This window comes from Pseudopodoces humilis, chromosome 3 (assembly GCF_049639895.1).
Source record: "Pseudopodoces humilis isolate 2021_Gansu_Grassland_sample_001 chromosome 3, ASM4963989v1, whole genome shotgun sequence".
NCBI lineage: Eukaryota > Metazoa > Chordata > Aves > Passeriformes > Paridae > Pseudopodoces > Pseudopodoces humilis.
This window is the reverse complement of record NC_142202.1, coordinates 57,958,561-57,975,190: the sequence shown is the minus strand read 5'-3', so window position 1 is coordinate 57,975,190 and position 16,630 is coordinate 57,958,561. Positions and strand designations below refer to the sequence as shown.

Here is a 16,630-nt window from a genome sequence, read left to right as displayed (position 1 = left end):
GACTACATGGGAAATAGGGCTTTGTGTGAGAAGTGTGCTTCACAAATCTAAAGAATGAGATTAATAATGGGTTAACACCTAAAAGAAAATACGTAAGAAATAACTGCAACCCATGAGTTAGAATCACAGAAGGAGAAAATCTCTTTTACATATCTTCCAGCAATAGGAGAAATCAATGAATTTTAGAGACAATGGACTTGACAAGAGTCTGCCCAGGCTTTTTATTTAAACTGGTGAAAATCACCTTGTATTTCCTTCCAATTTATCAAGTCAGTAGAACAACAGGGAGAAAGACTGCTGTAATGGGGAACCAGGCCTTTCCAGCTGCATAACAGTGAAAAGAGGCTAAGTGTAAGCAGTTGGTGTCTGTAGGACCTTGCTATGTTGTGCATTCCACAAACGAGTGGCTAAAGTCATCTACATGTGTTTACTCTCAGCTACACTGCTACAGTTTATAGATTAAGCTCTGCCTTCAGGTACAGCCAGGTATATCTACAGAACCTTAAAAAACATCACCAGAGTTGCTTTGCATTTACAAGAGCAAAAATGGGAGAGAAGGAACAGACGGAATTCTCTGCTAAGCTGGTGCAAAGGTGTACCTCCCTCAGAGGACACTTTTAAAAGCAACCACGGAACAAAAGCCTCTCTGCTTGCCAGCCAGGCATACATTATAATAACCACACCCTTGTAGGTAAACATGTTCATAGAGCAAATCATTTCTTTTGTGAATAGGGTTTTCTTTATGATTTTGAAATGCACATTGCTGTTCCTTGACATATTAGTATGCTTAAAGGAATCATTTAAGGAAATTAGCTTATTTGCCTATGTTTACACTAATTTGTCCCCTCCTCTGTTATTAATCAAATTTGTCTAATATTTTTATCACATCGTTTTTTATATTAAAAAAAATCATGATGGCCTTTCAAGTAGTAGTTACTAGCCATAAAATAAAGTCAAGAAATCACATAGTCTCATGTGCGATGGGAGTAGTTGGAAAGGCTGTATTGCTCTAGGTATTCTGGCAACATACAATGACAATACCCCACCATATCACAAATTTTCTGTTACTTTGAATGTCAGTGCTCTGCTGCAGGTTAAAAAGATGAAGCTGCAATATGTTCAATGAATGCTTCTTATTGTTAGTACTGCATTTTAAGAAAGAATTGGATTGTTCCGTGTGATGATGTAGGGCATTACATGGAAAAGCTAGTTTTCAGAGGAGGCCCTGCACTTGGAACACCACTGAGCTCACGGTGCTCGGGCAGCCAACTGGACGTGGGGTTCTGCTGGGGTCCAAAGATCTGGAGCCTCTTGCCCCAAGCCTCCCTTTGCACCTATCATGCTGTTTCAGAACAAATGAAAAAACAGCTTTTGTACAACATATGTTCAGTTCCTATAGTAAGCTATTTTTGCAGTTGGAAGGCCTCAGGCATTACTATCCTTCCAAGCCATACACAAACAAAGAGGGTTTACCACAAAAAAGAGCCTCTGCTGAAGAGTGTAAGGTTTACCTTTGCTCCCTCCCTCATGATCCTCCTTGATTTCATCAAGTTCTATAAAATTTCAGTTTAACCTTATCATTGAATTCTTATTGCTACCTGACCTAAGGTCAACTATACTTTCAAAATAAATAAAGAAAAAGATATAATGCAATCAACTGGTAAGTCTGAACCATTGCTATGTTATTTCTGTTGTACACAAGAACACACTGTGTTTTCAGTGTAGGTGCTCTGCTATAATCAGGGTAATAGTGGTCTAGAGGGCTCTAAACCTGCATGTGCAGAAACCAGGTACAGACTTAAAGATGTAGGCTACACCATCTACACTGCTGGAGTAGGAGCCAGAAGAGCACCTCTTCTAAGCACAGGGATGCATATCCTAGGAGAGTTCTTGTTCCCAGCTGCTACAAGTTTCCAGGCAGCTTCCTACCTTTTCTCTGGCTTTCCAGCCTGGCTGCAAGAAAACGTGAGTATGATGGTATGGAGGCAGCTGCATCTCCTGCTGGCCCACATCTGCTGGCATCTGTTTCAGCCTTACCTAGGACCAGGCTATGTCCATTTTCAGCAGGGGAGGTGGTTTCCACTCACACCTAAGTGTTTGCTGTTCTTGCAGATATGTTACCACACGTGCAGATCTGTGTGGTAACATATCCAGCTACCTTTGAGGCAGGTATCCCTCAGACACCAGTCTGGCCCTCACACACTGAACAGGTTATTAGAACAAAAATGTTAGTGCACATTGCTGGACATAATTTGTATCCACAGGTGGGGGAATGTGGCTAAATATCTGGCTCTAAGTGACTTGATACATGATAAAAGAGGCATTAAACCCTGGTCTCCTGCTTCCTTGCCCTGAACTTTTAATCAATCTACTTATCTCCTTTTATGAGGAACTTGTGAGGAAGTCTACATCAAAGGAAAAGATACATTTTTATTTTGCTTCAGAAGTGTTAACAATATTTATTAAAAACATTTCTGGCCAAAATGCCAAAAATCACCTGATGTTCAATTATAAAAATACCACAACTGCATTTGAAACTTTACCGTAACTACAGCCTAAAAGTGAAACTAAAAAAGTGAAAGTTGCTTGTTGTTTTATGATACACAGGCTGAAAGAAATGCAGAAAGTAAACAAAAAAGCACACATAAACATACAAAAAACTGGTTTTTGAATTCTAAGATATATTTGCACCAGAGGGAAAGGTGGCAATTTATAAGACTTTGATAGGAAAAAACCACGTGTGATCATACAAGTGGTTAGACACTGATTCCACAGTATTCCTTGTAGATTCTGTGATAAACACAGAAAAAATAGGAACACAGAGGTAGAGACTGCTGCTGAGATTTTCCAAAGGCTAAAAAAAAGTATGCAACTATCTCCTGTACATTTGGAAAATCCTGGGCTCACTGCTCTTCTCCCAGCTGAACTCCCTTCACGATTCCTTTTCTGTTTGGTTATGCCTAGCTAACTATGCTGGCACTACTCAGCCCAGGTCATGCCAGCTAAACAGCAGATCGCAACAGGAAAACAGTAAGGAAGAAGACGACGCAGCTCGGATTTGATGTTTAACCAGGATTCTCGAAACTTTCTATACACGCTTTTAAACTTCATCTTGAGGTTTATGTTTGTAGTGGAAGTGCAGGAAATCAAGTAATTTAACTTGTATTTACCACTTAGATAATTACTTTTATTAAATTACCTATATAATTTGTGTAAGTAAAAAAAAAAATCACCAGAACATGCAGTTACACTGTTTACAATTACTCTGTCAGTTGATGCAATTACAATAAATAAGCTCAGAGACATCATTAATTAATGAAGTTGGAAGGGTGATGTAAGGAAGAAGTCTGCTACTACACATTTAAGGCATACGATATCTAAGTTTAGATGTAGAAGAGCGATTTTCTTTTGGGCTTTGGAAAGAATATATTGTAAAGAACCCTCACACATCAAAAGTCCCCCAGGCTACAGATGCTTAGGAAATAAAGCAAAATAGTAGAGTTGTGGCTTATTTCTAGCTAAATTTTAAACATTAACAATGAAGCAACCTCAGTGGAGTGCATGCACACACCTATTTTAGTGGGGTTTATATATGCAGAGTTGTGGAAGACTGATCTTTAAACGTAGAAAAAAAAAAAGAGGTGTCATTTGCCTCTGTTTTGAACACAGTAAGAAGTGTTTTATTTGCAATTTTATGTAATCTTATGAACCAAATGTAGTGGATTCTTTTTTCAATTTGGGATGAAAAAATGTGTTTCTCTGGAGTCACAGGTACAGAAATGTTGTGTTGCAAAAAAACTGTCAGAAGAAAATTGTGCATATTAACAACTCTTCTGGAGAGCAATAATAGACATTCTTTGCATTTATTCAGCAAATTTAAATCCAAATCAGGAAGATGTTGGATTTATCTCAGTTAACACTGAAATATTTGCAAAAATCAATAAAGGAAAGTGTTTCCTGCAGAAGAAGGAAGAGAGAACCTTGCACAGTTTTGTTTGTACCTCTCTGGGATACTGTAGGCAAAATGACCACACCACTTCAGTGAAAGGTGCACTTTCAGTCCCAAAGAAGTAGTGCATATCCCTAACAGTAGATCCAGTGAATCCTGTCATATCCTTACAGCTGCACTGATGACAGGCCCAGCTCTGGGCCTTGTGTGTATGTGAGCAACACTCATTGTTGGAGCAGTACTCAGAAAACTCTCTTACTTCTAAATAACTTTCTGTAAAGGATCCAGGAACATTTTATACACACAAAATTTACACTCCTGTGGCTTATTATCAGCTTTGATTTTGCAACAGTAGTATCCCAAACGCCTGACAACACTGTGGACACTAAGACACCTTTCCGTATTTTCTCTGGCCTCCTGATTACCTTCATTGCCCAAATACCTATTTACTGTAAAAAAAACCCCAAAAAACCAAAAACAGTCAAAAACAAAAACCCAAACTAAAAAGCACTTAAAAATCCAATTTATATGAGTAGCCTTGTTCTCTGCAGATGCCAAAATGCATTTTATACAAAGGTGTAGAACAGAGCTGAATTAGTCTTCAATTTTCCAGATTAGCATTAAACCCCCCCACTTCCTCGCAGAGACGCGCTTTTCAGACGTGTCACTGTACAAAGCCCCTTCACCCTGCACCAACACTGGTCCCCGGTGCAGCGGACCCATTTTACGGGCAGGCAAACCTGCAAACGGGGCCGGTAGGCACGGCACCTCCTACCGGAGGCTCGGGCAGGGCAAAACAGGAACGACGTGCACCCTCCGGATAATTTAGCACGAGGTGCGATCCCAAAAGCGACGCGTTCGCTCGGGGAGTCAGCCCCGGCTGCGCGTCCGTGCCCGCGGTGCCCGAGCCGGTGACTGGCGCTAAGCGTGAGCCCTGGGGCTCGGGGCACGGCGGCGGGGCGGTGCGGGGCTGCCCGGGGCTGTGCCCGGCGCTCGGCCCCGGCCCGCCCCGCCTCGCAGCCCGCTACGGCCCTCCGGCAGCGGCGCCGCGGGCTCGGGAGCGGCCCCGCGGCCCCGCCCCGGCCCGGCCCGCCCCGTCGGCGGCTCATTGATGAGCCGCGGGCCTTTGAGGAAAGGGCGAGTGCGCCGAAACCGCTGCAAAGCCATGATTTTTCAAGCGGCAGCGCAGCCTGGGAACTTTGCATGTTTCGCCATTTTTCACGTCCTGACTCATTTCTGTATGAAAAAAACGTGTTCTCTGGAGCTCATCGGACACCCGCCGCCCCTCCCGCCGCCGCGGCGGCAGGCGGCATCCACCGCCCGGCAGCAGCGAGGGGAACTATAGCAGAAATCCCCCGCGGCCAGGCAACCGCAATCAAGCCCCGGGCAGCCCCCGGTCCCCCTGAGTTCCCTCCGAGTTCCTTTTCTATTGCCAGCGGGGGTTGTTTGCCCCCCGAGGGCTGCGCTCCCTGCAAGGAGCGGAGCAGGTGCACCCGCCAAGGCCCACACCCCCCACTCCCCCGGGCGGCGGGAGGCACCTGCGTGGGCCGGGGGGTGGTCGCGGGGTCTCGCCCGAGAGTTCTCGCCCCATGGCTAGGCTCGCCTTCCCCACCCGCCGTGCACGGGGGAGAGGGGCTGCCCCCCGCCCCGACAGCTCCGTCAGCGACAGCAGCCGCAGGGCGCGGGCACGGGGGGGCTGCGGACGCGCCGTCGAGGGCCCGCGGCGCGGGAGCGGAGGCGGGGCTGGCGCGGGGCGCTCCCGCCGCTGCCGCGCGGGATGGGCGGGGCGCGAGGGCCCCCGGGGGCGCGCGGCCCCGGTCCTCCCGCCCCGCGCCCCGCCGCCGCGGCACGGGCCCGCCAGGCGCCTGCGCACTGCAGGGGCGCCAGATTTGGCGGGAGGGGGAGTGTCCAAGGGCCCTTTGTTTGATGGCATCTCTGTTTACAGAGTTTACTCTTTAATCTCAACCTGTTTCCTCCTCCTCCTCCCGCGGCTCCTCGGCACTCCCGTGCGCGGCGGCGGAGCGCCCAGGCGCAGCCCGGCAGCAGGGCGCGGCGGCGGGCGCGGGCTCGGTCTCCCCCGTCCTCCTCCCCCAGCGGCCGGTGCGAGGATGTCCCGGAGACCCCGGCACAGGTAACCCGCTGTCTGCGGGCGGGGATCGGCCGGCTGCGCTCCGCGCCTGTCAGACGGGGCGCGGGACGGGAGAGAGGGAAAGCGGCAGCAGGAGACCGGCTCGCCCGGCGGATGGGCGGGCAGCCCCCCGTCCTCCGTGCACCTGGTCTACTCCGCCCCCGGTGCCGAGGCGCTCCCCTCCTCCGGAGGCGCCGGGGGAGCCGCAGCCTAGCGGGACGCGCCGCGGAGCCGCCGGTGCCGCACGCCTGCGGGGGGCCGGTGCTCGCCGGCCGCAGGAGCCCGACGGAGCTGCGCGCCCCGCAGCCGCAAGGCGGGACAATGTCTGGCGGGCTCGGCGGCGGCAGGTAGCGCGTCCCGTCCCATTCATTCATTCATTCCCGGCCGGGTGAGGCGGCAGGTGGGCGGCGGGTGCGGGAACTCGTTTCGCTCCCTCGACTTTTTTTTCCTTTTATTCGTGCGACTCTTTCGCCCTTGGAAGCGCGACTCTCGCCTGCGGGGCTTAGCTTTTTCCCGGTGCACGCCACTCGGCACATACCGGAGCGCCGCAGCGCGGGCGGGGGGCTGCGGATCCGACGGAGCGCTCGGCCGGAGCTGTCAGCCGTGCCCGCCCGCCTGCCGCGCACCCGGGCCAGGGCGATCCCTGCCGCGCCAGGGGCCGGGGGCGGCGGTGCCCCGGAGGCGGCGGACTGGACGGGACGGGACGGCAGCGCCGCGTGGCCGGGTCCGTGCCGCCGCCGCCGGGCGGGCGCACGGAGCCGGATTGTTGTCTAATTAGCCGGGAACGGCGGGTCGGACACGTGGAGGCTTTTTTCTCTTTCTCTTTGCAGCCCGGCATCCTCCCCTTCTCCCCTCCCCTTTGGCCGGCTGTGACAGGGGAGAAGGTAGCAGCCCTGCCTGTCGCTTCCCGGGCGCCGGCCTCATCCGCTGACACTGGTGGCTCCTCCTAAGGAAGAGGGGCTTGCGGTGCGGGAGGAGGCGGCGAGCCGCTGGGCCAGCGCCGGGCTCTACTTTCAATGTCAGAGCGGGGCTGTCGCTAGGGCTGGCGGTGAATCACCCTGTCCGTCTCTCCCAAAAGAGAAGGACAGCCGCCGCTGCCTCACGGGCGCCTCCCGCAGGGACACGTCCGCCGCTCGGGGCTGGGAGGCCGGGGCGGCACGGTGCGGTGTCCGCCTGATCCACGGGCACTGCGCCGGCGGGAGCGGGCGCGGGCTCTGCCCCGCGGGGCTGGTGCCCGAATTCTTTCAATCACGGTAACTGCAGCGAGTCATTTCCTCTACAGCTCCTCTTTGGGTTTTTTGTTGTTTTTCTTTTTACCTCTCCCTTTTTAAAAAAAAAAAAATTAAAAAATTGGGGTTTTTTTTAATTCTTTTCCCCATGTATCGTTGTACAAGCCGGTTGCCGCGGCGAACAGCGCAGCGCTGATGGGCGGCCGGGGGAGGGAGTCCCGCTGTCCCGGCCGGGCGGAGCGCCGTGCCGTGCCAAGCCACCCGTGGGGAGGCTTCGGGGCTGCGGCCGGAGGTGCAAAATAAAGTTTTAGAGCACCGCTGAGGGCCCGGTTGAGTGAAAAACTACCGAGCGTCCCGAAATCCCAGGGCACTTTTCTCCTGCTGGAGGGCGCAGGTAGTACAGTGAAGTTTGCTCTGTTCTGCGGTGCCAGCGAGGCCACAGTCATTTAAATAACCCTGTTACAGAACTGGCCCCGCACTGAAGTCCTTTAACGTGTTGGCCGCTGATGCTCTGCTGTGCTGCTGCTGCAGAGCGGCGTTTCCCCGCCGTGCCCGGCCCGCAGGAAGCGCCGCCGATGGATGCGGACATACCTGTTGGTTGTCGTCTACGGAAAGCTCTTTTTCAAAATGATACTTGGAAACTGTGCCACAAAACTTCCTTCGGCATATGGGCAGCGGCGCAGCTGTCTCTGTGTGTCACTGAGAAAAGTGAATCTGCTTCGAGCGGCGTCCGGGGAAGAAGCCGCGCTTGTGGCAGCTGGAGCGTGGGAGCTTTTGCTCAAGCACGGGAGGCTCCAGCTGCCGACGAGGGGGGTGCGTGCGGAGGGGGAGCTTCCACGGGGGCTTACTGCCGGTGCTTACGGGGTCTGGGGAATAGGGAATGAACCGTGGGGCTGCAGGACTGCAGCGCGAGTTGGGGGTGGCAGCGATGGACTGGGCGGGTGAGTCGGGGCACCCCGCAGAGGCTGCAGGAAGACCACGCACAGCACAGCAGGCTGTGGAAAACTTGTGTGGAAAACTTTTTGCATGTAGCATGTAAGCGTGTTCTTTCATGGCCCATGGCACAGGCCAGAAAACAGGGTGGAAGATGTAGGGTGTGATTAGCCCAGCACTTTTAAAGAATGTATGTTCAGCAGCTTGCATTTTGGAGGTGCTTGCATCTTGACTAACAGACACCAGGCTTCACTGCAACTTAATTTCAAGTAATCTCCTGAAAACTGGTTAATAGCATCAATAGCGCCTGTTAATTTTATTACAAAATAACTTTATTTTAATTTCTTAGTCATACTTTTAACATACCACAGCAGGCCATACTATCAGACAGATCACAGTTTTTAATCTTAATGACACTGACTCCTTTCTAACACTCGTGGCTAGCATCTCTTAGCTGAAGTATCAGAGCTGCTGCTCGTACCTTGAAAGTTAGAAGTAAAATACTGCCCACCAGAAAGACACATGTTGTTGCAAAACACTCTCTTTTAAGATTTAGTTAGCTGGGTAGAGCAAGTGCTGTTTGTGAAAAGAGTCATGGAGTCCTTTATACCCATAGATAGCCTCTGGGGAAATCCCTTAGTCATGAATTAGGTGAGCAGAGTATTTCAAAAACAGTATGAGGGATTTAGAAATAGATTAGAGGTAATAAAGTTATAGAAATGGAGAGTATAGAAGGATTCAGTCATTTATTTCTGGGTTGCAGGATATTAAACTAACTTGTCCTCAGTCCTTATCTGTCCAAACCCATAAATGGAGGGCATACTTTATATTAGAGCTTATTGAATGTTAATGCTGCCACTTACTGTCTTACATAATTGTAAAAACTTGTGCCTTCTCATATAGGGTCCATAAACATTTTCTCAAGCAAGGTTATTGTTTAGCTTTTTGTTTTGCTACAGAGTCTATTTTATTTTGGAACAGTGTAATAATCTGCTGCATTAAACATATGAAACCAGTGATATTTTTCAGAATGTATGGCACGAGTTAAAGATCTTAAACATGTACTCGTGTGCTGGACACAGCCTCTAGTTGTCTTTATTGTCCCAAACATTGTATTTTAATTTGAAACCTTCATTGGTTGAAAGTTTGCCAAATGTGTAATTCACCACTGATCTAACATTAGGAGCAGGTCTAAACATGCACAGTAATACGAAGGTTGCCAGCCCTTTGCTTGTATCTGTGGATACCAAAAACAGCAGAACCAGTTCAGAATACTAGAACAACAGAATGCAGAACAAAATCTTGTTGTGCAAGTTTTAAAACTTTTATCTGTGTAACCTTTGTAAGGATTGTAGTGGGGGTTTTTTTGTGTTCTGTAATTAAGTAGCTCAAGTCCTCATGCTCCACTCTGTTTCGCTGTGTTTCCTTTTGCAGTATATATAGTAGTGATGATGATGAAGAAGATGTTGAGGTGTACGATCACGATTATGACGGTCTGCTTCCTAAGACTGGAAAGCGTCACTTAGGAAAAACCAGGTGGACCCGCGAAGAGGTAAATCCAAGTTCATTCCTCTCCTGCACATGAAAAGATAAGAGAGAGCATGGATCACATTCTTCTCCAAGTTGCTTCATGTTCTTCACCATATTGCTAATCTGCAAACTTCAGTGACAGTCCCATATCTGAGGACAACTTTTTTGACCCGCTAGCTACATTCAGTGTTTTATTTAACTTTGAGCATAGTTCTCATCTTTTAAATAAAATGTACAAACACGACTTTTTAATTTCCACCAAGCTCTGCGTTACAGTGTGTGATGTGTGAATCTCTGTAATCCCTGTTGAAGAAGCAGATTCCGAATCACCTGTAGCAGTGCTTCATTGTTGCTGCTTGCCTCTTTCTGTTTGGAAACTGTTGCTATGCGAGAACCGACCTGTGTTCAGTGTCCCACAGCAGCAAACAACAGCGGCAGAAACTGCTGCAGTCCTTCTGTACCATTGGAATTTTGCACTTTAATTGCACTGTTATGATTCCAAGTGGAAATAAAGTAAAGGCTGGAGGAAAGAAATCCAGCAGTACCAAAACAGAGCATTCAAGATGTATTTTGCTTTTCAAGGTCAGAACGCGTTTTAGTTGTGGTACCCTTGTAGTGACTTTCTGGGAGAATTGTGGTGTCAGACTCCTTCTCCAAGTGAATCTCCTTTGGCCATTTAACTGGTTTGAGTTTGTTGTGGAAGACATTAATACAGGTCTTGAGTTATGTTTTGACTTTCTCTTCTCTAACGATGTGTATTGATGTAAAAACAGGGGCAGGTCACCCCTTGCAAGCCTTTTATTTATTTATTTTAAATCACAGTCTGCCCTTACAAAGGTGGATGTGGTTGTGATGTGGCCAGGGAGGAAAGGATGGCCATGAAATCCATTCCTGTCACATGAACTGGGAGCATACTGGGAAGTGTTAACCCAGTATGTAAGATTCGTTTCTTTTGTCTTTAGGGTCTATATTTCTGGCCTTATCATTAGAAAGATTGGGCCAAATATTTTGCTATTTGCAACTATGCAAAACTCCCTCACAGAGAGCAAGAGCAAAAAGGAGCTGTTAGTTTTATTGTGCATTTATTGTAGGTGGATAGGCCTTGAGCAAATCACTGGAACTCCCATTACTTGCGAGATGCATAAAGCTTAAGGCTGTGATGTTCAGAGGTTCCCAGGTAGCTGAGTGCCTGGGTGTTACTGAATTTCAAGGTTATTCTGATGTTTGGTATCTAAATTCCCATTTCCTCCTGTAAATCTGGTCCAAGAATAACAGTTACAGTGCTTTGATGAGTAAAATGTGAATGTATATTGTGAGTCAAAGATCTGCACAGAAGTCAGTCTTTCTCCTACAGCACAGTAAAGAACCTACCAAAATCCAAAGGAGTAGAAAAATCTTCTGCTTTAGGCAATTAAAGGCATGAGAAGTCTGCAGGCCACCCTGCAGAAAGCAGAAGTAGATGCATAAGAACAAATTTTTAAAAAAAACATTTCATTGGGATTACAAGAGATTGCAATATTTATTATATCTGGGGTCTTTTTTTTTTTTATGATTCAGGATGAGAAGTTGAAGAAGCTTGTGGAGCAGAATGGCACAGAAGACTGGAAAGTCATTGCCAATTTCCTTCCTGTAAGTGGATATTGGTTTCTGTTTCTAGGCTTAGTAGCAGCTCTTTATCAAGGGGTTTCCTTGATAAAGGGGAAGAGGAGTGGTTGCTTTATAGTTGTATTTTCAGGGGAGATTTAAAACTTCCACAAACGTAGACCTTAGAAATTTAGTTAGATTACTGTAGAAACCCTTACATTTATTTTTTCTTTTGCTTCTCATAAAGAGTTGGAAAATATCAAACAAGCAAAAATGAGGGATGGTGGGTATTTGCACAGTAGATGGTCAATGTGACAATGAGACAAAATGTCTAAGCACAGCGAAAAGAAATAACTTTAGTGAATTGTAAGTATGATTTTGAAGCTAATTGCTTAGTGAACAGTTTGGCTGTTGCTGAAGTAGTGCATGTGAAAGCATGCCAGCTGTTGTGCAGATGGGGAAGATAAAGTTTGTGTAGTTTTGGTGATGGAGTCCTCAATGCAGAAGTGATGGAAATCTTACGTATTCTGTGAGCAAACTGATAGGTGACCACCTTCTTCTCAGACTTACTGTATCACTCTATGTTGTTTAGTAGTCTTAGCTGGCAGTGAAGTACATCAAAACAAGTGTGTGTAAATAAGAGCATTCTCACTCTACTTTCATCTTGTCTAAAGGATTTTCCATTCTGTGTATTTCCCATTTCACTAGAATCGGACAGATGTTCAGTGCCAGCACCGGTGGCAGAAGGTACTAAACCCAGAACTTATTAAAGGTCCGTGGACTAAAGAGGAGGATCAAAGGGTAATCAGTTTTCCTTTCTGTCTGATTAATGCCTTACTAGCAGGTTTCAGGTGTTGGGGCAAAACTCCTGGAAACTTTGGTGGTCTCAGCATTATTATGGCCAGAGTCAGATTGTATTTGTGTAGTGCTTTCTAAGTTTGCTGTGCAAATAAATTACTGTTGCTTTACAGCACTGTAATGTAGAATTGCAGTCTAGAAATGCCTTAACTATTACCAGATTTTTCCTTTTGGGTAAAAATATGAATGGGAAGTGGGGAACCTTAATTGCTATTAGTTTTACTGTGGCAGTTTTGAGAAATGTTGTTGAAAATATTGCTTCATCACAGAAAAAAAATTAATTGATTCATCATGCATCATTAAATACAGGCAGTTTTTATGTCCTTCTTTGAAGGTAATAGAGCTCGTTCAGAAATACGGTCCAAAGCGCTGGTCTGTCATTGCTAAGCATTTGAAGGGAAGGATTGGAAAACAGTGCAGGGAGAGGTGGCACAACCATTTGAATCCAGAAGTGAAGAAAACCTCCTGGACAGAAGAGGAAGATAGAATTATTTACCAGGCACACAAGAGGCTGGGAAACAGATGGGCAGAGATTGCAAAGTTGCTGCCTGGACGGTAATGACATATGCTTTTAGCTCTTAAGAAAGGAAAAAAATGAAAAAGCTGCAGGTCTGAGCAGTCTGTTTTGGTAGCCTCAGGCTGCACTGTATAAATCAAAAAAAATTTGGAATCAAAACCTGGGAAGCCAGTGATGCTGATGTGCGTTTTTCTCTGTGGGGAACTTCACTGTTTGGTCAGTACATGCAACAATCTGCTATTTTTACAGGCTTTTAATGTTTGCCATAGGTAAAATGCCAGTAACTGGAGCAAGACCATGAGTTTCCTAAATGTCTGTGCAATCTTATTTGTGCATGTGATGACTGTCAACATTTAAATCAATTAAACAGGGAAGGATCAGGCTCTGCAAGTGGATCATAATTTACATTCAGCTATGGGTATGCCTTCAATATGAAATGTAGCCTGTCTATTCAAAATGATTTAAGAGAAGGTTTCTTCAACTTTTGTAATTGCTCTTGAATCATCCAGATGATTTTGACCTGTTAAAAAAAACATGCATAAAGCAGGAGAAACTTTTTCTTCAAACTCTGGTCCTGGAAATACTTGTCTCATGGAAAGCTTTTGTCCAGCTTGTATATAACCTCAAAGGTCCAGTGTCTTACTTGCTGTGATTAAAAGTGACTCAAAATGTGGGCAAGCAACTAATGCAAGCAAGGGAGAGGTTTCCCTTCCTTCTTTTCTTCCTGCTATTTGACAAAACATCTTCAAGACCTAAATATAAGGCCCAAGATCATGATGGCCTTTCAAGCAGTCATTCCCTAGGCTGCTTTCACTTTCTAGAAGATAACAAGAAAGGAATTAGCCCTTGGGAATATTTTTGTAGCTTCCACACATCAGAGATGCTTCTTTGAATGATATCATGCAGTGGTGATGTTTTTCAAATAGCAGAGTTGTTTTAAAGCTTACTCCTAAAATCTCACAAACTTGGTAAGTTTGCTTTTCCTGACTCATAAATGTGAGGATTTGAATCTCAGTTTTTCTGCATCTAAGAAAAATCCCAGCAGTTTTGTTTACAGAGTTTGTGTACAGCATGATGTTGTTGTTGTCTAGGTGACCAGCTGGAAAGTTGCTTGGAAGTTAGTCTGTTCACAGCTGTTCTCCACAGTCTTTCTTTCCATCAATGAGACACAATAAGACTCCACTGAAATATTAAGATATAGGAAGATGATGCTGGCATTCTTTTAGGATAGCCTCAAAAGGATGTTAGCCTTTGTTGTCTCCTCACTTCATGGGAATGAGGTGAAGATGAAGTTAGAAATTTCTTACAATTTGAGGATCTAAGTCATGAGGGATTGCTTTAAAAAGTACGTAAACAACTGTAGCCTGTTTTTCTTTTTCCCTAACTTTTATACTGAGCATCTTTCCTGAGAAGTAGGGAGTAGCATTTGTAGTGGTGGGGGTAGGAGGAAGGTCAGAGAAGAGCTCAGGGTTCTAACAGAAACGCCGACAGCAGTTCCCTGCCCGCTGATCTGTCTGAATTGGAAATGCTCATTTTTCAAACTCCTCTGTATTTCTGTTGCAGAACTGATAATGCTATCAAGAACCACTGGAACTCCACCATGCGCCGAAAGGTTGAGCAGGAGGGCTACCTGCAGGAGTCCTCCAAAGCCTGCCACTCCTCAGCAGCTGCTGGCTTTCAGAAGAACAACCACTTGATGGCCTTTGCTCACAACCCATCGCCACCCGCCCAGCTGCCGGTGGCCAGCCAGCCCCCGCTGAGCAGTGACTACCCCTACTACCACATCCCTGAGCCACAGAACGTAAGTGCCTGAAAATGTCAGTGTGCTGGGGGTGCTTGTCTTGCCTCCTTGAATGGATGGGTGCCATTTAGCCGTGCCTGGTTTCAGCATGAAGGATTTTCTTTGTCTTGGTGGACTTGGGTGTGTTTGATGTCAGATGAGGATTTCTTTGACTTTTACTTAAGTTCAGTGGTGAAAATAAGTACATTTCAAACTGGTGGTGTTCAAGTGGTGGAAATGGGTCCAGCGGGTTTAACGCCTTGGGAGCAGTTAACTTATTTCTTAGAGCTGTGACTATTAAATTTCTTGAATATCGGTTGAATCTGCTTAATTCTGTGTCCCATGTCAAAATCTTCCACATGCTCTTTAGTAGTACTCTGCTTGTGGGTTGCCTGTCGGAACCAAGTGAACAAGTATTGTTTTTAATTAAATTTCTTTTCTATTAATGATTAATAATGAAACAGGCTCCTGCTTCAGACAGTTGCATTGCTTTTTCACTTCAATTTAGAAAATCCTTACAAATGTGTCTATAAATTATTCATCTTGTCTTGTTCAGGAAGGGTAAATATTTCATATATGAATTTTCTTTCTTCTTCTCTAATGCTCACTGTCATATTCCTAAAAACTTGATTACTTTTCTTGTAAACATTTTTAGGTTTTTTGCTATTTCATCTCCACAGACTACAAATATTGTGTACCTAAAGCCAAAGTATGTTTAACACAAATCGAGAATGCAAGCAGATGATATGATGGAAATAACCAATTTTTGCTTTTTCACCTAGGTTCCTGGTCAGATCCCGTATCCAGTAGCACTGCATGTAAATATTGTCAATGTACCTCAGCCAGCTGCTGCAGCTATCCAGGTAGATAACTTGAACCTCATTTCAAGAGTCAATTTCTTAAATATTTGATAAACTAAAATGCAGACATCGTACGTTAAGGAAACATTTTAATGTATTAAGTGTGGTGAAAACAGAAAATGGGGAAGGTCGGGGAGTGCTAACATGGCTAATAGTTGCTCCTTCTGAAGTGGATTTAAAATGCAGTAGTTGACATCTGGTGTGATGGCTTTCACTTTCTCCATTTCAATTGTCTATACTGAAATTCAGCAGAGACTTTGGTAGTGGAAAACACAATTGACATTTGTTTCATCTTTGAATCTGATTTGGCTGTTATAACCACAGGTCAGCAAACCGTGAGAGTTTTAGTTGCTACATCCTATCAGACCTTTATCTTTTCTTTTCCCTTAACTCTTAATTTCAGAGACACTATAATGATGAAGACCCTGAGAAAGAAAAGCGAATAAAGGAATTAGAGTTGCTACTAATGTCGACTGAGAATGAACTGAAAGGGCAGCAGGCATTACCAGTAAGATTGTCACTGTGTGCTTGGATGGAGGGATAGCAGCCTTACCCCAGTGCTTGTCTTTTTAACTTTTTACTCCCCCTCTGCCTTCAGTACTAATCAAGGCTCTATATTTCCGTTTTAAAAGGATGAAACATAGCACATATAAAATCTGTATCTGCTTCGTAAATTCTTCTATTGAAAAAGAAAATCCAAACATTTTGCAGGTATTTTACTTTGCAAAGTGAGAGCAGGACTAGGCTCTGTAACGTGATGTAATATTGGAAATGTGATGATTGTACAAAAATTGAAAATCCTATAGACCTTTAATCAATAATGGGATCTGTGTTTCTGAAAGTGTGCAATGGTTCACGTGATGAAAATGTAGTGCCTGTGCATTAGATTTTTCTTCTCTTTTATATTCTTTCCTTCAGCTGTGTTTTATAAACTTCATAAGCTTCAGACTTGGTGCATGTTTGAGAATTTGTTTTACTCCTCCAAATAATGTTAGATTCTTCATAACTGCATGTGTGGAGCAAGTGCTGGCTATTACTGAATTCTTGTACTTCACTATATATGCCATTGGATGTTAATGTGTGAAAACCCTTGTGTAACTACTTAACACCATCGCCAAAGCCAAGAATCCCAAAATAATTTTTGAAGATAGGTGATAGCCAGCAGAATATTTTTTTTTTTTTTTTCCTTTTGGGTAATAGTTAAATTAGTAGTAAAAGAACTGCATGCATGATACGTTAGTTTGGCCACTTTTTAACTTTAG

The 16,630-nt window shown here is 45.5% G+C and overlaps 1 protein-coding gene across 2 annotated transcripts in view; it reads left to right on the top strand.

Moving 5' to 3' along the window:
- Positions 1 to 5,940: 5,940 nt before the first annotated feature.
- MYB (MYB proto-oncogene, transcription factor) overlaps positions 5,941 to 16,630 on the top strand; it is a 28,146-nt gene continuing 17,456 nt past the window's right edge. The window contains exons 1-8 of one of the 2 annotated variants that reach the window (XM_005518376.3): positions 5,941 to 6,080; positions 9,674 to 9,791; positions 11,327 to 11,398; positions 12,062 to 12,154; positions 12,546 to 12,766; positions 14,292 to 14,529; positions 15,291 to 15,371; positions 15,772 to 15,876. In XM_005518376.3, the coding sequence (XP_005518433.2) occupies positions 6,058 to 6,080; positions 9,674 to 9,791; positions 11,327 to 11,398; positions 12,062 to 12,154; positions 12,546 to 12,766; positions 14,292 to 14,529; positions 15,291 to 15,371; positions 15,772 to 15,876 (951 nt within the window). In that variant the 5' untranslated portion in view covers positions 5,941 to 6,057. The remainder of the gene's footprint in view (positions 6,081 to 9,673; positions 9,792 to 11,326; positions 11,399 to 12,061; positions 12,155 to 12,545; positions 12,767 to 14,291; positions 14,530 to 15,290; positions 15,372 to 15,771; positions 15,877 to 16,630) is intronic. The other variant, XM_014263319.2, reaches the window with a different exon arrangement.